The 18,544-nt window shown below is 46.0% G+C and overlaps 1 protein-coding gene across 2 annotated transcripts in view; it reads right to left on the bottom strand.

Annotated features, from left to right (window-relative positions):
* Nucleotides 1–2,149: 2,149 nt before the first annotated feature.
* Nucleotides 2,150–18,544, bottom strand: part of ret (ret proto-oncogene receptor tyrosine kinase) — a 38,442-nt gene continuing 22,047 nt past the window's right edge. Inside the window, exons 3-20 of one of the 2 annotated variants that reach the window (XM_035400196.1) lie at nt 16,636–16,929; nt 16,019–16,257; nt 15,285–15,480; nt 14,219–14,418; nt 13,364–13,646; nt 12,502–12,633; nt 11,882–11,992; nt 10,959–11,069; nt 10,324–10,580; nt 10,077–10,224; nt 9,868–9,975; nt 7,834–8,051; nt 7,113–7,235; nt 6,889–6,959; nt 6,127–6,264; nt 5,640–5,739; nt 4,478–4,625; nt 2,150–3,225 (exon numbers count right to left, since the gene is read on the bottom strand). In XM_035400196.1, coding sequence (XP_035256087.1) covers nt 3,068–3,225; nt 4,478–4,625; nt 5,640–5,739; nt 6,127–6,264; nt 6,889–6,959; nt 7,113–7,235; nt 7,834–8,051; nt 9,868–9,975; nt 10,077–10,224; nt 10,324–10,580; nt 10,959–11,069; nt 11,882–11,992; nt 12,502–12,633; nt 13,364–13,646; nt 14,219–14,418; nt 15,285–15,480; nt 16,019–16,257; nt 16,636–16,929 — 3,035 coding nt within the window. In that variant the 3' untranslated portion in view covers nt 2,150–3,067. Of the gene's footprint in view, nt 3,226–4,477; nt 4,626–5,639; nt 5,740–6,126; nt 6,265–6,888; nt 6,960–7,112; nt 7,236–7,833; nt 8,052–9,867; nt 9,976–10,076; nt 10,225–10,323; nt 10,581–10,958; nt 11,070–11,881; nt 11,993–12,501; nt 12,634–13,363; nt 13,647–14,218; nt 14,419–15,284; nt 15,481–16,018; nt 16,261–16,635; nt 16,930–18,544 lie in introns of both variants that reach the window. The other variant, XM_035400195.1, reaches the window with a different exon arrangement.

Genomic DNA, 18,544 nt, shown 5'->3' on the forward strand with positions numbered 1-18,544 from the left:
AGGATGTGTGAGAGAGCAGAACAACACTATTCCTTTGAGCGTCAACTATTAAACAGCATAACAGTGCCTAATGAACAGTAACCCAAATACTTCCACTTACAAAGGACAGATATCCTATTCCATTAATGGCGCCACACAAAACACATTAGATTTTCTCATTCATTAAACGAGAAGAACAACACTGTGCCAAATGTCTTTTTACTCAAGTTCTCTGGGAATTCTTAGAGTAGGCCTAGCTATGAACTGAGACGCGTTCAAATGTTAGACATTGCTGGTGGTTGTTGGGTGACTAGGCTAACATTTTCATTTGGTTGGTAAGTTAAACAAAAAAACTGCTTGCATTGTTTCTTTGAGTGTATTGCAGATTTTGAGGAGGAGCTTTTTAGTGAAATTGGATGAACATTGCTCAACTGTTCTTCTCAAGATTTATTCTCTGGCTTCTCAAAACAGAATCTATCTCAAGAAACACCAAAGTTGCACAATAATAACAGACCTGTTGCGATATGTGTAATGCCTTGGGCTTCAGGCTTTGTTAGTGATGTTCCTGTTGATACTGTGTTAAAAGACTTTAATGCTGAACTACTTCATATAGTTGAACTTGTGATTAATATTGATGTTGCAGATCAGTATTTGTTGGTCAATTGCAGTGTACATAGAGGAGTTTATGACCATGAAACTAAATTTGGACCTGATCAGCTGGTCCTTGTAGCACAGGTTAAGAGTAGCTGTTCAAGTTGTAATTAAGTTTTATAACTGCAGTTTGGCATAAATGTTGACCCTGTGATAAATGTTGATGAGGTTCAGTCTTCGCTGTGTTGTCAGAGTTTTGGTTAATGTTATAGATGTTGCGGTTCAGTCTGTAATATTGTGTGGTTCCATGGTTCAGGTAACCACACAGAGCACAGCCAGAGACGATTCTGACCTATATCACAACAGAGCTTTGCAGCACACACAAACACACACACACACACACACACACACCACTTTTCACAACAGTACTGTACTACAAGTGGTTTAATTTCAGCCAAAATATGCTCACCAGTTCACTGGGGTGTGTTTCTGTGGATTAAAACATTTTCTCAGAAAACCTAGTAAAAAATATAATTGTCAAAAGAGTGCTATACATGCAAGTGAGTATGCAGTATTTTTTTTTTTTCCAAATGATCTATGCTAACAGTGATACAAAGATATATCGCTAGTAAACCTAGATAAATATTTGTATATAATACTTATACCCATTTACCCATTAATTGATTCGTTTTATCATAATAATCTTTCATTTTAGTGTGTCACATACATGTTGCCAGTGTTATAATCTCACATTTGATATGTTTCTGCATCAGTCATAAGGGCTGCCTGTATATCCCAATATGGTTTTTTACTCCTGTATAAATTGAGCCACAAATGGTATAGTACAGTTCTGAAAAGCGGTGTGTGGGAAAGCACTGTCACGCCATAGGACAACAATACTGTGGCTCTTGTTTGAAATTCTTCACATTTCTGCATTGCGTGTCTGGTACACAGATGATGCTGCTCTTCAGCGTATTTGCGTAGTTTGTTTGAGCCTGTTGAATTTGGTGTCTTGGGAGAATTGTAAGTACGATGTACATTCCCCTTGATCAGATCGTGTTCTCTTTTTTTTTTTTCCAAAGAAACCTGATGCTGTTTGGCATTTTTTCGTCATTTACTGTATGATGTGTCTACACACCACGCCTCAAAAGCGTATCAGGAAAGGATGAAAAAGTCCCTTGCTGAGGATCCTGAGAATGATCTTTCTGATGCAGCTGAGGTGCATATCCATTTTGATAATATAAACCTTTTATATTTGTATTAATGCACATATTTAGATTGGTTATTTCAAACATATCCCTTGAAGCCTAGCCGAACAAACACGTTTCATATCCATGTGAATGATGCGTATTTCTAAAATGTTAACAAAGCTGGTTGCATTATTTCACTATAATAGACAGAATTACGAACGCTCAGAATATTTAGAAATTTGGCTGGTTACCGTTCCTTCCAGATTCTATTGAATGTCATCTGTTAAATCAAAACTTTTCACATTATCACTTCCTGTATCCTGAACAACGTGTGCAGCACAATTCAACAAATGTGTTTATTGGCAGTAACTGGAAAGAGAGAAACAAAGTCAGTATTTGGTCGCTTTTATTACAAACTTAAACCAAGGGCGATGCGTCTTTCAGTGTTTTTATTGATTGCAACTTAATCATGTTTTTACAAATTACACTCATTTGTTGAATATAATCATTTTGATTAATCACCTCAGTTTCACAAAGGAGGTCGTGACATGGAGTAGGATCCTAAAGGATTGGGTCCCAGGACAGCACTGGGTGTGGCCATACGGTACACTACATGTTTCATGTCCCTAGCATAACAGATACTTTGATAGCTGTGGCATGAAGAGAACCTATATTCCACTTACATAAATAATTAGATGTTTTCTCAGTTTTTTTTTGCAAATACAGGTCTACTCTCGGGAAGGTGACAGACGTTTAAAACAGAAGAAGCACAAAAATCGTTACTTGCATCGTAAAAGAACGTCATCCTTCCGTCTAGAAACTGCCAGTCTTTTCGCGGACACCGCTGTCCCTTCCGGGTGTGCTCGGACGAACCGAACGAACTCGGCTGACGACGATAAAGAGGTCCCCTTTAATTCCTGGGGCGGCACTGCGGTTCTCCTCTCGGCCCAGCGGTAAGAACTCGCGCGGTTACCGTGGTAGCGTCGCAGGCGGCAGAAAATAAACACTGGCAAGCCACTTTGAAACGGTCATGCAAACACGCAGCTCGGCGTGAAGTTAGGCACCAACATGCCGAAAAGCCCCCTGAAAAGATCCGTGGCTCTTGTAATGAAGCCGTTTCACGGCAGAGATAGCGCACTTTCACCCAGTGGCCCTCTATTCAAATACCCGTGCTACAGAAATGAAAGGGAACCCACTTTAGCTTCACACTGTTTATATATATACACATTTATATATAAATATACACATCTACACACTTTGAGATTTCTTTGTTTTTTTTCTTTTTTCTTTTTTTTAAAGATTTGTTTTTAGCTATCAAACTTGTCCATAAGTTTTGCCGTAGAAGGCGGAATCATCCAGTTTGCATAAACACTATCATTGGCATATCTTGTAAAGACTGGGTTAGTGCCATCCAGTCTGGTGAGCAGTACCGGACTCTTCTCAGGCCAGTTCGGGTAAGACATGCCTAAAAACGAGAACAGATAATTTTTTCTGCACTGAGGAACCACAAGGCAGACGCACACGGTTAGGCTTGTGAAGGAAACCCTGGCTTTGGTGTGTCTCAGAGCCAACCCCCACATACCCCCCCCATACCCATCCTGTCTGTTTAGGCTACGAAGCAAGACTACACTGCAGGTCCCTGCTCTGGCTAGAGACTAGCCCATGGGATCGCTCTATGTCACTGGTTCTCTTATTAATGGAATCAAAATGTATGGCGACAGCTATCAATCAGATAAATGATGTCTTTTACAAATATATTAGTTTGGTATATTGTTCTGTTGTTGTCATTGATACAAATACCTTGTCAATAAATTCCAATGTAAATACATTAAGCATTCTGGGCCTTCTGGCAAATGTTTACATTCAGTATGACACATGGGAATTCCAGGTCAAACTGACACTTCTCTGCATTTACCATATTCTATGTTCATTAGTAATATTAATAATAATTAATTGTTGAACATAATCTCCAGCTCAAAGTAAGACAGCATTCACTTTGTTGGAAGGTACTATATAAGCTAAGGCCAGGGTAAACTCATCCAGTGTGTGGGGATATCAGAATGTGGCCATGGGACAGTATTATGTATGTGCTCATACAGGTCACATGTGCAGCCTGTTCTCAAAGCCTGGGTTTAATTCCACAGCCTTACCGTTCCCCTCATCAGCAAGATACAGACATAGTTTTGCCAAAATCAACACTGAATCTTTCACATTTTTAACAAAATCCTCCTTCCACCAGCACCAAATCACTCACGATTTACAGAACTAGGACCTGTTGCAAATGTAAACTTGTTTCGGAATTTGCCTTCGCTAAAATGAAAGAGAAATTTTTTCGCAGTCACTGCTGTCAAAAAATTTGTCTTTTTACTGGAATGTTGGAACATATGAACTTTTCACCTGGCTGAAATCTTTGACATTCCATAAGCTGGCCGTCTTAACAATGAGAATTTAACTGGAAAGCTAGTTTACATCTGAACCTGGTCCAAATTAAACCCCACAACCATTATCTCTCAGATCCATTTAATCAACATCTTGATTGATTTAATGATTGATTGATTGATTGATTTAAAAATGGCATGTTCTGTTAGCGATTTCCGGAATTGCATGCCATTATCACTGTCACATGATCCCCATAGAAAAGCCAATCACGATTGCCAAAAAGAGGGAGGTCATGTGAGCTCGTCTCTAGAATCTAGTAAATGCATGGGAAATTCTACCATAGAGCTTGTTCTCAATCCAAGTGGAGGGAAGAGCGCGGGGGAGGGGAGCATTATTACAGTCCACAAGGGGCGTGTCCTCTTCTGAGAGGGCGTCGTCGTACAGCAGGGAGTCGGCCGGGGTGGAGGCCGCCAGGTCCAAGTAATCCTGACATCATAAGAGAGCGAAGAGTGCAATGTGAACCTCCCGCCACTAGGAGTGCTACAGTACTAATCCTAATACTTAAAAAACTCTATGGCACAATCTATGGCACAAACAAGTGTTACAATATAAGAAACCTCCCCTTGCAGACTGATAGCTCTAGATAAATATTCCCTCACCTGGACAGAGCCACCTATAGGGTAGGGGTGGAGGGGGGTAGATATAATAAATAGCAGACAGTCAGATTAATGCATCATAGGGTTACCTTAAGCGCAGGTCCAGGTTGTCAGCATTTCAATTTGGAAAATAAATAAGCTCCTCAAAACAAAGACCACCATCATACCTGTTCCATAGCCAGTTGATAGTCAGTCTAGTATGTCTTGGCTTTATTGATGCAATGAATGAATACCACATTTAAATCTTACATAAATTGATCCACCTGGGACTTTTTAATGTTGTACCCAGTGAGCTCGCTAGCACATTAGCTAAACAGTCCAGGCAGCTGGCTGACTAAAGAGCCTGGTCAGGTTTGCCATTTGAAACCACTAACATAAATTTGTACAGTCAGTCTCTAGATTGTGTTATTACAAAGCCCAAAAGCTAAATATTTGTTTGCCTGAATTGGCAGCACATGATCAGATTACAATGTGCCATGCTGAGTAAAAGCATATTTATTGTACACCTGTTCAGTCGAATAGATTGGAGAGGAGACTATAATATACCATGTATGACATAGCATGGGTAGATATGTTTTTTTAATAGAAGGCATGTATGTACAAACACATTGTGCATGGGTTTGTATGTGCCTCTGTGCAAGTGTATATGCATATGCAAGTGTGTGTGTGTGCGTGTGCGTGTGTGGGCGTGTGTATGTGTGTGTGTGTGTGTGTATGTGCGTGCATGTGCGTGTGTATGAGTGTGTGCGTGTGTGTGTGTATGTGCGTGTGTGCATGTTTGTGTGCGCGTGCATGCGCACGTGTGTGTGTGTGTGTGCGCGCGGGGGCGTGTGTTTGCTCTTACTCGGCTCTTCACCATCATCTTCTCCAGCTCCTTGCTGATCTCTGAGAAAGTGGGCCGTTTGTCTGACTCCTGCTTCCAGCAGCGCAGCATCAGATTGTACCTGAGAGACACAACAGACACTGGTGAGAAAGGTTCCCTCTGACAACACGTCCACCTCATGATCCCTGTTCCCCAGACAGCACATACTGTATACCTGTGACCCTGAGTACTGCAACAGAAAGCCTGGTACTCTGACTACATTCTGACTGCATTTTCAGGAGGTGCTATTCACCCATGCCAGCTTCATAAATAATACATATTTACATCTCTCTATGAAACTAAAATATAAGTGGATGAACAGCAGTTGGCCCTGAATCCACTCAGCAGTATGAACCACCACTCCAAAGAATGACTAAGGAGCCGGTGACCGTGAATTTGCTAAGAGCTGTTCCTGTGACGTTGTCAGGACGACGGCGCGCTACATGCTACGTGCTCTGGGGGAACACACATTTCTTCTGTGCAGTTTTCGGGTCGCTCCATCCGGTAGCCGGTCTTGAGGAGGTTGAAGAGTCGTTCGGGGGCGATGCCAGGGTACGGGTTACCCCCGAGGGTCACAATCTCCCACAGAAGCACCCCAAAAGACCAGCTGGAGGAAAGAGAGAGAGAGAAGGAGAGAGCAGTTATATGAAGGTGCATGTGGTGGGGTTCTGTTTTGTTTACTCTTTAACCTTACAGCACAAAAGCTTCTGTTTGAAATGGACTGCTTTTCCTCTGAATCAAACTCAGCCACTCCTCTACATAGACCACAGTCCTCCTTCAAATCTGAGGCCCATTGTTTTATCCGTTTACTGTTTTCTCTCATTCTTACAGCTGTGTGAAACATAGCTATATCGTGTCAGAAGCCTTTGCTTCCAATGCTACAGTATATAACTAAAAAGACTTGGAAATTGGAGATGAGAGACAGGGAAACCACAAGCAACCTGGCCTTTCATTACACTGTTTCAAGCATTTAGTTAGGCACTCTGTTCCAGACTTAAACAGCTTACATTCATTACATGTAAGCTGGGTATTGAATAAAGAAATTCACTGAAAGGTGCAATGGCGGTACCGAGCCTTGGGATCGATACCATGCCCAGCTCCATAACCATTACACCACAGTGCTACCCACCGCCATCTTTAACAGTAGTACATTCTATTTTAAACAACGTTATTACTATGAATACTGTAATTCACTTAATTTGGGAAACTGAGAGCGAAAGCTGATACTTACACGTCGCTTTGTGTTGTGTAAATGTGGTCAAACAGGGACTCAATTGCCATCCATTTTACCGGGATGCGACCCTAGCACACAAAAGGGCAAAAAGGGAACAGCTTTAAAAAAAAAAAAAACACATGACATATTGTACATTAGGAAAAATAAATGCTGCAGTCCTGCATGTTTCACTTTATAGAACTGCTAATTGAACAGGGTAGTGAGAAGCAAAATTGTATTACCTTGCTCCTTTTGACGTAGGAGTCTTCTTCGTACACATCCCTGGACAGCCCGAAATCTGAAATCTTCATCTTCCTCCCCTCGGCCACCAGCACGTTCCTCGCTGCCAGGTCACGATGAACAAGCTATGGGAAATAAATAAATAACCCGTCAGAATGCTCATCAGTGACTGGAGTTATCAGGGACAAAGAAACAGCCTCGTGTCCTGATAACAGATTATGACTGTATAGACAAGCCTCTGGATTATCACTGTGTAACTGAGACATAACGCAGGGTTCCGGGTGTGTGATTAACACTGTATTTTAGACATAACGCAAAGTTCCAGATGTTTGATTATCACTGTAATAGATATCTAAAATGGGGCTCTGTATGAGTGATTCACTGTATTGTAGAAATATAAAGCAGGGCTCTGTGTGTGATCATGACTGTGTGATAGAGATTCCACAGGATTCTATATTTGTGATTATTACTACCCTTTAAAGACATAATGCAGGGATTGTGTGTGATTATCACTGCATAAGAGAGACACAGTGTTGCAGATATAAGCTCTTTTCCCCGTGTTTGTCCCTCTCACACACAGAGCCCAGGTCTACCTTCATAATGCAGGGATTGTGTGTGATCGTCGCTGCGTAATACAGACGCAGCGTGTCAGCTGTAACACGCGGCTCTTTCCTCCGTGTTTATCCCTCTCACGCACAGAGAACAGGCCACGGGCCGACCCACCTTCATCTCGGCCAGGTACTGCATGCCGCGGGAGATCTGCCAGGCGAAGGAGATGAGGTCGCCCATGGTCAGCACCCGCTCGTCCGGGTTCTCCAGGTAGCTGGAGTTGCGGTTGCCGTCGCCGCCGCCCATGTAGCTGGGGCCCACCTTCCGGCTCTCCCGCAGGAAGTTGCGCAGCGACCCGTACTTGGCGTACTCGACGATCAGGTACAGGGGACCTGGCAGGAAGAGCGCGTTTCGCTTTTAAAAAGGGGGGGGTCATCATTGGTGAGCTAAGAGGAGGGAGCTTCCTGGAAGCTCTCCTGTTTCCTGATCATTACCGAGGATTCTGGGAAATTAACCAAGACCAGCTTGGAGGAGATTAAATAGCAGCCCAAAGTGATACAGCAAACATGGTTAGTCATGTATCTTTTATATTTTAGAGAATTATGATGTCATTATTATTTTTTGTAAAGGTTGAAATTAAATACAGCTGCAAAAAGAAGCTGTAATAATAATAATAATAATAATAATAATAATAATAATAAGCTGTAAAAGGCAAATTAACCATTATCTCATTATCTTTCAATACTCTAATTAGTTGGATGTGTCTCATGTTGATTTCCAGGACCAGTATTCACAAAGCTATGTTGGGGAAATGTGAAGCACCAACACTCAGCTCCGAAATGATATCATCAGCATTCCCACAAAAGATGCGCACCGAATTCCACAGAAGCCGAGAGTCATTAACCTCCAGACGAACGCGTCTGCTTTACGGGCAGCGGACTGAGTGCGCTTCTCTTTTTTTATCGTGTTTAAAACCCGGCAGCTTGTGAAGCTCGGCTGTAGCTGAAGAGTGCGTTTCTATCGGTCTGAACTCTCGCGTTTTCTGGAATAATTCGTCCGGCGTAAACGAGTGAAATGAAATGATGGGGCTGATGAGCGCCGCTCATGACGTGGGGCGCCGCGCGCGCGCGCTTGATTTATCCGCTCCGCGCGAGCTCAGCTGCCCGCCTGCCTCCGCTCCCGCCCATATATGGGCATGGCGGGGCCTGCGGAATGGAGCAGTGGGCTGCGTGCCATTCGATTAGCTAATTAACGCGAGGCGCACAGCCGCGAGTGGCAGGAGGGTCAGGAGGCTGGTGGGAGAGGAAAATGGCAGCAGCACTCACTAGTGCAGTCACATGTAACGCACTGTGCATTCACAGTCACATGTAACACACTGTGTGCATTCACAGTCACATGTAAAACACTGCATTCACAGTCACATGTAACACACGGTGTGCATTCACAGTCACATGTAACACAACTGTGTGCATTCACAGTCACATGTAACACACTGTTTGCATTCACAGTCACATGTAACACACTGTGTGCATTCACAGTCACATGTAGCACACTGTGTGCATTCACAGTCACATGTAACAGAACTGTATAAATCCACAGTCACAGGTGACACACTGAGAACATCCACAGGCACTTTTCACCTTATGGTTACAAAATCACTCTTGTAATACCAGCACAGAGCTTCATAACCTGGCTCCTGTGGGGTTCAGGGTGTGGAGGCCTGCTTTCTGACACTAAACGCGCGGACGTCTAGTGCGGACATGGTCGTGAGTAAAAACTGAAACCTTTATACATACCTGCCTTCCATAAGCTGTAATAGATACAGAAGCAGCCCCACACACTACAAGCTCTGAGTCTGGGTGTGGGATACAGTACACTGCTGTGCTGTAAGCACAATATGCACCACCATCCAGTATTCTACGGTTATACCATAGCACTCAGAGGGAACTTAATGTGAGGGGGTCATCTGCTACAGCACGTACAGTATGGTAAGAAGGCATTAAGTGGTAGGATGACGGCGAATGACTTCCACCGTCCTTTATGGCTTTTCCAATATCTGCCTGGGAAATTGCCACAATAAAAGGTCTAATGAGTGTCCATATGTATCTTAAACCCCCATTTAGGAGGCGTGTTAATAACTTGCGGTGGTGACTGGGTAATCATACTCTACCGCCTTAAGAGGTAATGAAGACACCCCCCCCATCTTACCGTCTTGGCTGCAGGCCCCGTACATCTTAATGACGTGCGGGTGGTTGACTTGCTTGAGCAGGGTGAACTCCGACAAGAGGTCGCGAAGCTCGCTGTGAGAGGCGTTTTCTGTTCGGGAGAGAAGAGGGGGCGGAGAGCTGACTGTGACACAGGCCTTCGTCCAATCAGGTTCCAGTTAGAGACAGATATTGGGGGCCCCCCGACTGTACCTTTGAGCATTTTCACGGCGACGGTGGTGTACCCCGCCTTCCCTTTCAGCCGGAACGCCGTCGCCTTGACGACCTTCCCGAACTCGCCTTCTCCCAGGGTTTTCCCAAGTACCAGGTTCTTTCTTGGAAATTCCCACTTTGGATCCTCCTGTTTTAAAGAAAAGGTTTTAAGCCATTACCGTGTGTACAATGTAGAATTGTAGTTGTACAATTGTACATTAGAGGGCGGGGCCTGGAGGTGTCTTACAGGTATTTTGAAGGTGTCAATGGCCACTTGGTTCTCCATGGAGTCCAGCGAGGGCCTGCGGACGTTGTTGGCGGAGTAGCTGATGGGGTAGGACTGGGCGGGGCGGCGGAAGGTCATCTCGGCGGAGGCGATGGGCGGCTTGGGGCTGCTCTTGTGGTAGCGGTGGATGAAGTAGGAGGACAGAAGCACGGACACGATGAAGGACAGCAGGACCGCCGTGGCGATGATGGTCTTGCACATGTCGTCGCACAGCGGCTCTGCAACAGACAGACAGACAGACAGACAGAGCACTGTAAGCGATACGGTCAGGACTCATTTTGACATTTTGAGCGGAGTACTAAAGCAGATTTGGTTACTTTATAGCTTAAAGTGTGTTATGTTTCAAAAAGAAGAGAAATTGATCCACGTAGGGTTAAGGCAAAGGGCTCTTTGAATTGATTGATGATGTCTTGAATATCGTTGTTCAAAGACGTCACCCTCCCTGCCTGGATGACGCTGTGGGCAGTTCCCCTAACCACTGAACCCCTGGCCGCAGCTGGCACTGTCAGTCAGGACCCCATTCCAGTCCGGGACTAGAGCGCCACCTGGGGGCGACGGCTCAGAGACCCAACGGGCGAAGGTCAAAGGTCGCTCACCTTCGATGTCGGTCTTTTCGCAGGTGCAGCGGTCACTGTCGCAGGAGCAGGTCCCGTGTCCAGCTCTTATCCCAGACAGGCCTTGCTCATGCCCGCCAACGATGGGAACGACTACGAGGAAGGACCAATCAGAGAGGAGCGTATTAGAGTCTCCTGAGAAACCACTGCTGAAAGCACATCACTAAGACTCTGGGACTAAGACTGGGACTACAGGTAACACTGTTTTAACCCTTATATTACTATGTATGTTTGGGGCCAATTTGACTCCATTCAGTGCCTGATGCCTCTTAAAAGCCAACTTCATTTATTTAACTTTATTTTAATAGTAAATTAAACAGTAAACATGCAATAAACATAATGCAATGTTTTCAAAAGTCCAGAACCAACTTTGTATACAAAGGTGTTGTGTGGGGCCATTTTGACCCCAAGCTCTGTAGCTGTATAAAATCCAAAAAAATGTACAACCTTTTTAATTATTTTACATTAATTTATTTCTGGGTGATTCTGGGCAGCATTTTCCAATACAGGTTTCAAATGTTCACTTACTTCAGGCTCTAAAATGAGAAGTTTCTCACAGATTTTTAATATTTAGAGGTGAAATGCTTGTTATTTTGGGGTCATTAAGAAGGCGACAGGCAAAGTGTCAAAGTTCTTCTATGACAATAAGTTTGGTTTAAACAATTGGGGTCAATTTGGCCACAAACATAAAGAGTCATGAAATTTCAACATAACAGGAGGGTTAAAAAATGAATTTACTGCTTTCATTACAAAAATTCTGGTTCCATCATTAATGTCTTCAGTTGAAATAAACTTGCCTAGCACTTTGACTCATACTCTAGGCCTATTAAGTGTACTGAGTTTGCAGTTGTTCACAGAAACCATGATAAGAACATTTCGGTCTTTGGAATAGGTGAGGTTCTCACGAGTGCAGTCCTGAGGGCATATTCCTGGGTCTTTGCTTTCGATGACATCACAGTGACCGTCTGGGCACGTCCTGAGGTCTGGGGAACAGGTGGAGTAGTTCCTGGATATTCCTTAGAGGTAACAAACATATGCACAAAATATCAGTATATCACAAAGTCAAAAAACTAAGTAAGTCATAAAAACATACACATTAAAAGCATTTAAAGTTTAATATTATACAATATAAAAATTGCAATTTTCAGTATAAAATTATAAGCATGAATAGTTGTGTATCGCTGTATGTAGTTAGTGGGGACTGAGATTGCTCTAGACAGTATAAACTCCTCATGTACAGTGATTAGTGAATATAGTCTGAATCAAATCACCACTGATTGGGTGGATGTATATTGTGCCCAAGTGTGATTGGCTGATCCTCCTTAATGGTGTGAAACTACCTAATAGAATGGTGCAACCAGGCTGATCGCCAGGGCAACAAAAGTGTTTTTTTTTTTTAAGTCTTAGTTATGACACCATGGAGCACTGTAACCCACAGGGGTGTCCCAACAAGCCACGGGGGGCTGTGGGGACTGTGTGCCCAGGGGGCCACAGAGGGTATGAGGTTTGTTTTGGAAGTGCGAACCTTTTTCGGTGCCCTGTCTCCACTGGCAGCGGCCGGTGGGCGTGCCCAGGCCCGCGGCTGCCTCGCACTTCCTGCGCTCCTTCCACTCGGCGCAGTACTGCGGAACGCGCTCCTCCGGGTCCTCCTTATCCGCTGCGTCACACACACACACAGACACACACGCCTCAGCTGCAGTGCGCCCGCGCAGAACGCGTTCTGACCGCAACGCGACCGCTAAAGAGCCAGAGCGGTGCGGTTTGGCACCTGACAGGCGGGCCCTGCTGTGATCCCCCTTTACACGATTATAATGAAGACGCTATAAAGCGCTAGAACAGGGATGGCCAACCCAGGTCCTGGAGAGCCACAGGGGCTGCTGCTTTTTGCTTTTACTCGATTGATCTATTAAGGTGGGTGATTACACAGTTAACTCACCTCACCTGGTTTCTTTGGTCTAAGTGGTTGATGTATTTAAGGTGACAACAAAAACCAGCAGACCCTGCGGCTCCCCAGGACCATACCTGGCAACCCCTGCTCTAGAAAGTGGTAGTGACTGAACTGCAACTAATCTACGGGGAGTTTAAACACTTAAGATTAAACTGTAATGAAACAGGTTTCTCAGTTTGCTGAAAAATGCCTTTTGGCAGAAGCAGAAATTAAACACTGACTTTCAGGATGACCGAACGATCTCCAGAGAGGGCTGGGTGGTCATGTGATCTGAGAGACGTGGGCACGAGATGGTGGTACAGGACAGGACGGGGACGGTACAGGACGAGCTGGGACAGGGACAGGACGGAACGGGAGGGTACGGGACAGGACAGGACGGAATGGGGACAGGACGGGGACAGGACAGGATGGGACGGTACAGGACGGGACGTCGCCTTACGCTCGGAGTGGAAGAGGACGAGCAGCTGCGTCTGGGCCTGCAGGAGGGTGCGCCTCTCCTGCGCCGTCACCACGTACAGCAGGTCCTGGCACTCGGGCCGGCGCAGCGGCTCGCTGCGGTTCAGGAACAGGAAGCCCAGCACCTGGGAGCGGCTCTGCTCCACCGCCACCGCCGCGTGGCACGCCCGCGCCGCCGCCGACAGGTTCCGCTCCGCCGGCGCCAGGCTGTACGTCAGGTTGATGCCCTGGAACTGCGGGCAGTCCTCCACGCACACCTGGCCCACCTGCGGAACGCGGGCAGACCGGCGGGCGGTGAGAACGCGCTCCCGTCTGGGTCACGTGGTCTGATTGGATGTGTTGAGTGGGTCACATGATGCGATGGGGTGTGTTGAGTAGGTCACATGGTCTGATTGGATGTGTTGAGTGGGTCACATGGTCTGATTGGATGTGTTGAGTGGGTCACATGGTGCGATGGGGTGTGTTGAGTGGGTCACATGATGCAATGGGGTGTGTTGAGTAGGTCACAAGGTCTGATTGGGTTTGTTGAGTGGATCACGTGGTGTGATGGGGTGTGTTGAGTGGGTCACATGGTTTGACAGGGTGTGTGCTGACTGGAGTCCACACGGAGGGAACAGGGGGGCCACCAGGGATTAGGGGCCCCATGAAAAGGTCTCACATTGGTCCCCACCACCCCAGAAGATCCCCCCTTACGCTACCCTGAGCAGGAAACCAAAGAGCTGATACAACCCCTCGCATTTTATTGAGTAAAACTGGTATCAAAAGCCCTTGGACTTCTTTTTACTTGCCAAAGAAAGCTCTATGACTTTGTGGCGGCTGTAAGACTTGGCACTGTTACCCGTGAAAAGGCGGCAGATCTTCTGGACACCAGGAAGCGGTAGGTGACGTTGCCGAACGAGATGTGGACCGGCAGGATGGTCACGTTGAAGTGGAGCATGACCGTCTGCCCCGGGCCCAGAAAGGAGGTGTCGTTCACCAGGTAGTCCACCTGGACGGAGCGCTTCTCCGTCACCAGAAGGTCTCTGGTCAGGTTCAGCCCTGGAGACCGCAAAGGCCAGCAGACACGAAGCAGCAACCATTTATTAACCCGTTAATGCCCAGATTTTTCCCAGAGATTTATTTTTAAAGCATCTATAAAGTCATCCAATCAATATTCACAGATGGAAAAAGAGTGGTAGAGAAAAGGAGTGGTAGAGACTTTGGCAACTTTAGTTAAGAGCAGGGGTGTAAAAATGCATCGGTGCATCGTGATGCGCCGATCTTGAGGCGATTCAGCTGCATCGATTTGGAATTACAATTTCACTAAAGAACTTAAATATGGCACTTCTTGAACATAAATGTGCTGAGGACTTAAAGCTTGGTGTATTGTGCTTTTTATTATCTATAGTCCAGTAATATTGAGTAAGTCAATTTCTCCATTTGTGCATTTGGACTATTTTTATAGTGTATTTATTCAAATGGTTTGAATCAAATCAAAATGAATCGAATCGAATAATGGTGAAATTAGAGATTTCATGATGCGCTGAATCGATTCCTAAAGAATCATAATCAAATCAAATTGTTGTAAGGTCAAAGTTTACACCTCGTATTAATAGTAGTAAAGTAACTGTATGATACTTTCATGCTAAAAACCTTTAAATACCAAATGCTTTCACACACACACTCCACGGTGCCCAAGTTTGGTTGAGACATTCAAACGCCATAAACCATAAAATACTGACGCGGTATCTGAATATTGAGGAAATATTGACATTGGGAATGACAGGCATCTTGGAGAAACTCCCTTAAAGGGCAAAGAAACCGCAATAATGTGAGGAATCATATTGAACGTAAAGATAAGCCCCGACAGGATATTGGAATGACGTTCAGGTTACACGTGCGTGCGGGGGAGATTCAGAACTCACGGTACTCGTGAACGGTCCCGCGCACGTTGCCGAAGAGGGCTTTCTCTTCCCTGAACGAGTGCGTGACGTCAAAATGCTCTTTCACCCAGGGGTCCCGCGTCACCATCTGTCCCACGAACTTGTTGTGAGTCTCGTCTTTCGGGTATATGGGCGTGGTGTCCCTGTCGAACACCAACAGGCTGCCGAATATGGTGTTCTGAAATATGACGAGGAGGGGGGGAACCTCTATTAGATATTTAAAGACGAAAACAACCGGAACCAGGATGCGCCTGACCAGCCGTTGGTCCAACAGGCCCCACACCCTTGCCAGCTGTTTGAACATATTGCAAAGCAGTATTTCATTTTTGTGTTTAAAGGGTTAAAATGTGCTTGGCGGCATAAGCTGGTTGTGATGATAACCACCCGCAAATGACACATTAACCCATTAAGGTGTAAGATCACAAATATGTGATTGGAATGTTCTTAACCGAACATTCTAAATGCTGATGTCACAATAACTGCTGGTGATTGAAAGCAACGGAGTTCTAGAACACCGACATAGAATTTTGAAAAAACATTCCAGAAAAATTAAAAAAAAAACCTACACTTCAATGGTTTAAAATACAGGGTGAGACCTTTGATAAGGTGTCAGCAATGAGAACAGACGTCCTTCCGGGAGGAGTCTGCGATCCACATTATCTCGAACGAGCAGCGGGGCGAGGCACAAACGCCGTGGCGGCGGCGGCGCGACCCACCCGCTTGCGGCCGAACTCCAGCACCACCTCCCCGGTGTCGGAGCCGTTCAGGTAGGGGGCGTTGTCGTCCTCGTCGTGGACGTTGACCAGCAGCGCGGCGAAGACCTTGTGCAGCCGGTCCTCGGTCCGCACCGCGCACACGATCTCCAGGTTGTACATCTCGCGCTCCTCGCGGTCCAGCGAGCGGGAGACCGCCAGCTCCGACGTGTTCTCGTTGACCGCGAACGGCGCGGAGAGGTCTGCTGTCGGGAGGGAGGGAAACCCATTACGCCAGATGCGACGTAGCATCGAAGAAACAATATATCATGATCAACATTTCATTTTTTCAATGCGCTGGAACTCACATAGATGACGTCAGTGCACATTAAAATGCAGGTAAGGCTGCTGTGATAGCAGTATTAGACACTGCAGTATGTACAGAACCAAATGCTAGAGATGGGAGGGTAGGTATGGAGACCGGGGTCTCCATCCCAACCCCCAAAGTGAAGGGGGGGGTGTGGTGAATATTTCTCAGAGGCGGATTTTTCAAACACAGAAGCGCTGCGTTTCCGGAAGCATCCGCACCGCTCCGGAACGCGCGGAGCAGCGGACGCGCAGGCGGGCGGCAGGAACCGTACCTGCTTCCATGGAGTAGGAGATGGTGAAGTTGGGGCAGGCGTCCTGCCAGGCGAGGCGGCGGAGTTGGCGGAAGGGCCCGGGGAGCCGGTTCTCCCTGATGTGCGGGTTGGAGTCCCGCTCGGGGAAGCACAGGCTCTCCAGCTTCAGGTGGCCACAGGGGGGCGCCGTGGCGTTGACGAAGTTGAGGGTGATGGGGACGCTGGGGTGGCGGAGGCAGGTGGCGTGCCGCACGGGTTTGGGCGACGCCGCCGCCTTCAGAGCGAGCTTTTTCCAGGTCCCCGCCCCGCCCCTGTCTGTCGTGGGACAAAACCATCGCGCGGCTCAACACGGGCGCGTTTATGGAGACGTCACTGAACGAACAAACTCTTGCCCAAATTCATTTCAACTTGGTCTGTAGCTCGTTTAGCAAAAGTTTGTCCTTTCCATTCTTATACGACACCGCGATCGCTGACGAAGATCAGGAAGATCTTATGAACCTTCATTTAAGTGAAAAGCGAATGACTTGCTGGTTTGAAACAATCACAGAATGATGCGACAGATAGCAAAGCCTTCTGATTGGTTTGTAGTAAATGTAAGCACACTTTCCCCATCACTAAGGGTACAACTGGAAAAAAAAACAATGATTCTGAAATGATCCAAATCAGTTACATTTACGTTCATTTCCATTTCATTCAAACTGTGACCACCTTTTATATTTCTGTTGACTAATCATCGGTTTTACAAAACATATTCCCATTCATATTCACTTACCAACACAGATGCACATGAATATTCCCTCTTAGTCAGAATAGTGATATATTCCAGGTCTTATACATTAAATACTTTGATCTTGCTCAGGTGAGGATGACAATAAAACATAAAAGGCATCTGGGTACATGTACATTGCCTCTTTGGAGAAAGCTTTGTTGTTGTTTAATCTCTTTGGCACTGTCCCAGTTCACCTCAAAATCACTCTACCTTCAGCTCACCTCCAAATCACTCCGCGTTCAAGAGCTGTCCCAGAACTGCGTGAGCCAAATTTCAGCGAGGGATGCTGGCTGTTCCTCAGTAATGACAGTGCTGGCATAAAAGCGAGTGCTGACCCAGAATGCATTGCATTGCTTAATGCCGTTACCAGAGCCGTTAAAGCATGGCACAGCTAACCACATTCAAATGCGATTTGACTGCCATGTCAGGCCTCTCCAAAAGGCAGTTATCTTGGTCATCACAGTGTTGTCTTGTTCGCCAACAAGGGTTGTATCAAATGATGCAAATTTTGTCGATTAAAGTGTACTGATAACACCAGTCTAGGTTGCGGTAATCATTATTTGTAATGCAAATGTGGCAGTTCAATGTAGCTCACTGTGCCCAACCGTTATGTGATATTCTTGTAAGTGGTGATGATTTATCATTGAAAATAATTCATTCTTTGTACATTCCAATCAGTAAATTCCAATTTGTCAGAGCAGAATAAAACTACATCCCACACACTTTTTGTTTTTGATGTTCCCTATCGCCTCCATGCCTGCCCTCGCTTGTGAGTGGTCCTCACGTTAGTGACACTCATAATTAAGCGCAACTCGAAACAGAGGGGGCGTGATTAGGAGGTGAATTGGGACCGGGGGTTTGTGTAAGGTGAGCAGAATGAGGGGGTCACGTGGCCTGATGGGGTGTGATGAGTTGGTCACATGGTGTGATGGGCTGTGTTGCGTGGGTGACATGGTGTGATGGGGCGTGTTGAGTTGGTCACATGGTCTGACGGGCTGTATTGAGTGGGTCACATGGTCTGATGGGGTGTGTTGAGTGGGTCACATAGTCTGATGGGGTGTGTTGAGTAGGTCACATGGTGTGATGGGCTGTGTTGTGTGGGTCACATGGTCTGACGGGCTGTGTTGAGTGGGTCACATGGTCCAATGGGGTGTATTGTGT

This window comes from Anguilla anguilla, chromosome 18, assembly GCF_013347855.1.
Source record: "Anguilla anguilla isolate fAngAng1 chromosome 18, fAngAng1.pri, whole genome shotgun sequence".
Lineage (NCBI taxonomy): Eukaryota > Metazoa > Chordata > Actinopteri > Anguilliformes > Anguillidae > Anguilla > Anguilla anguilla.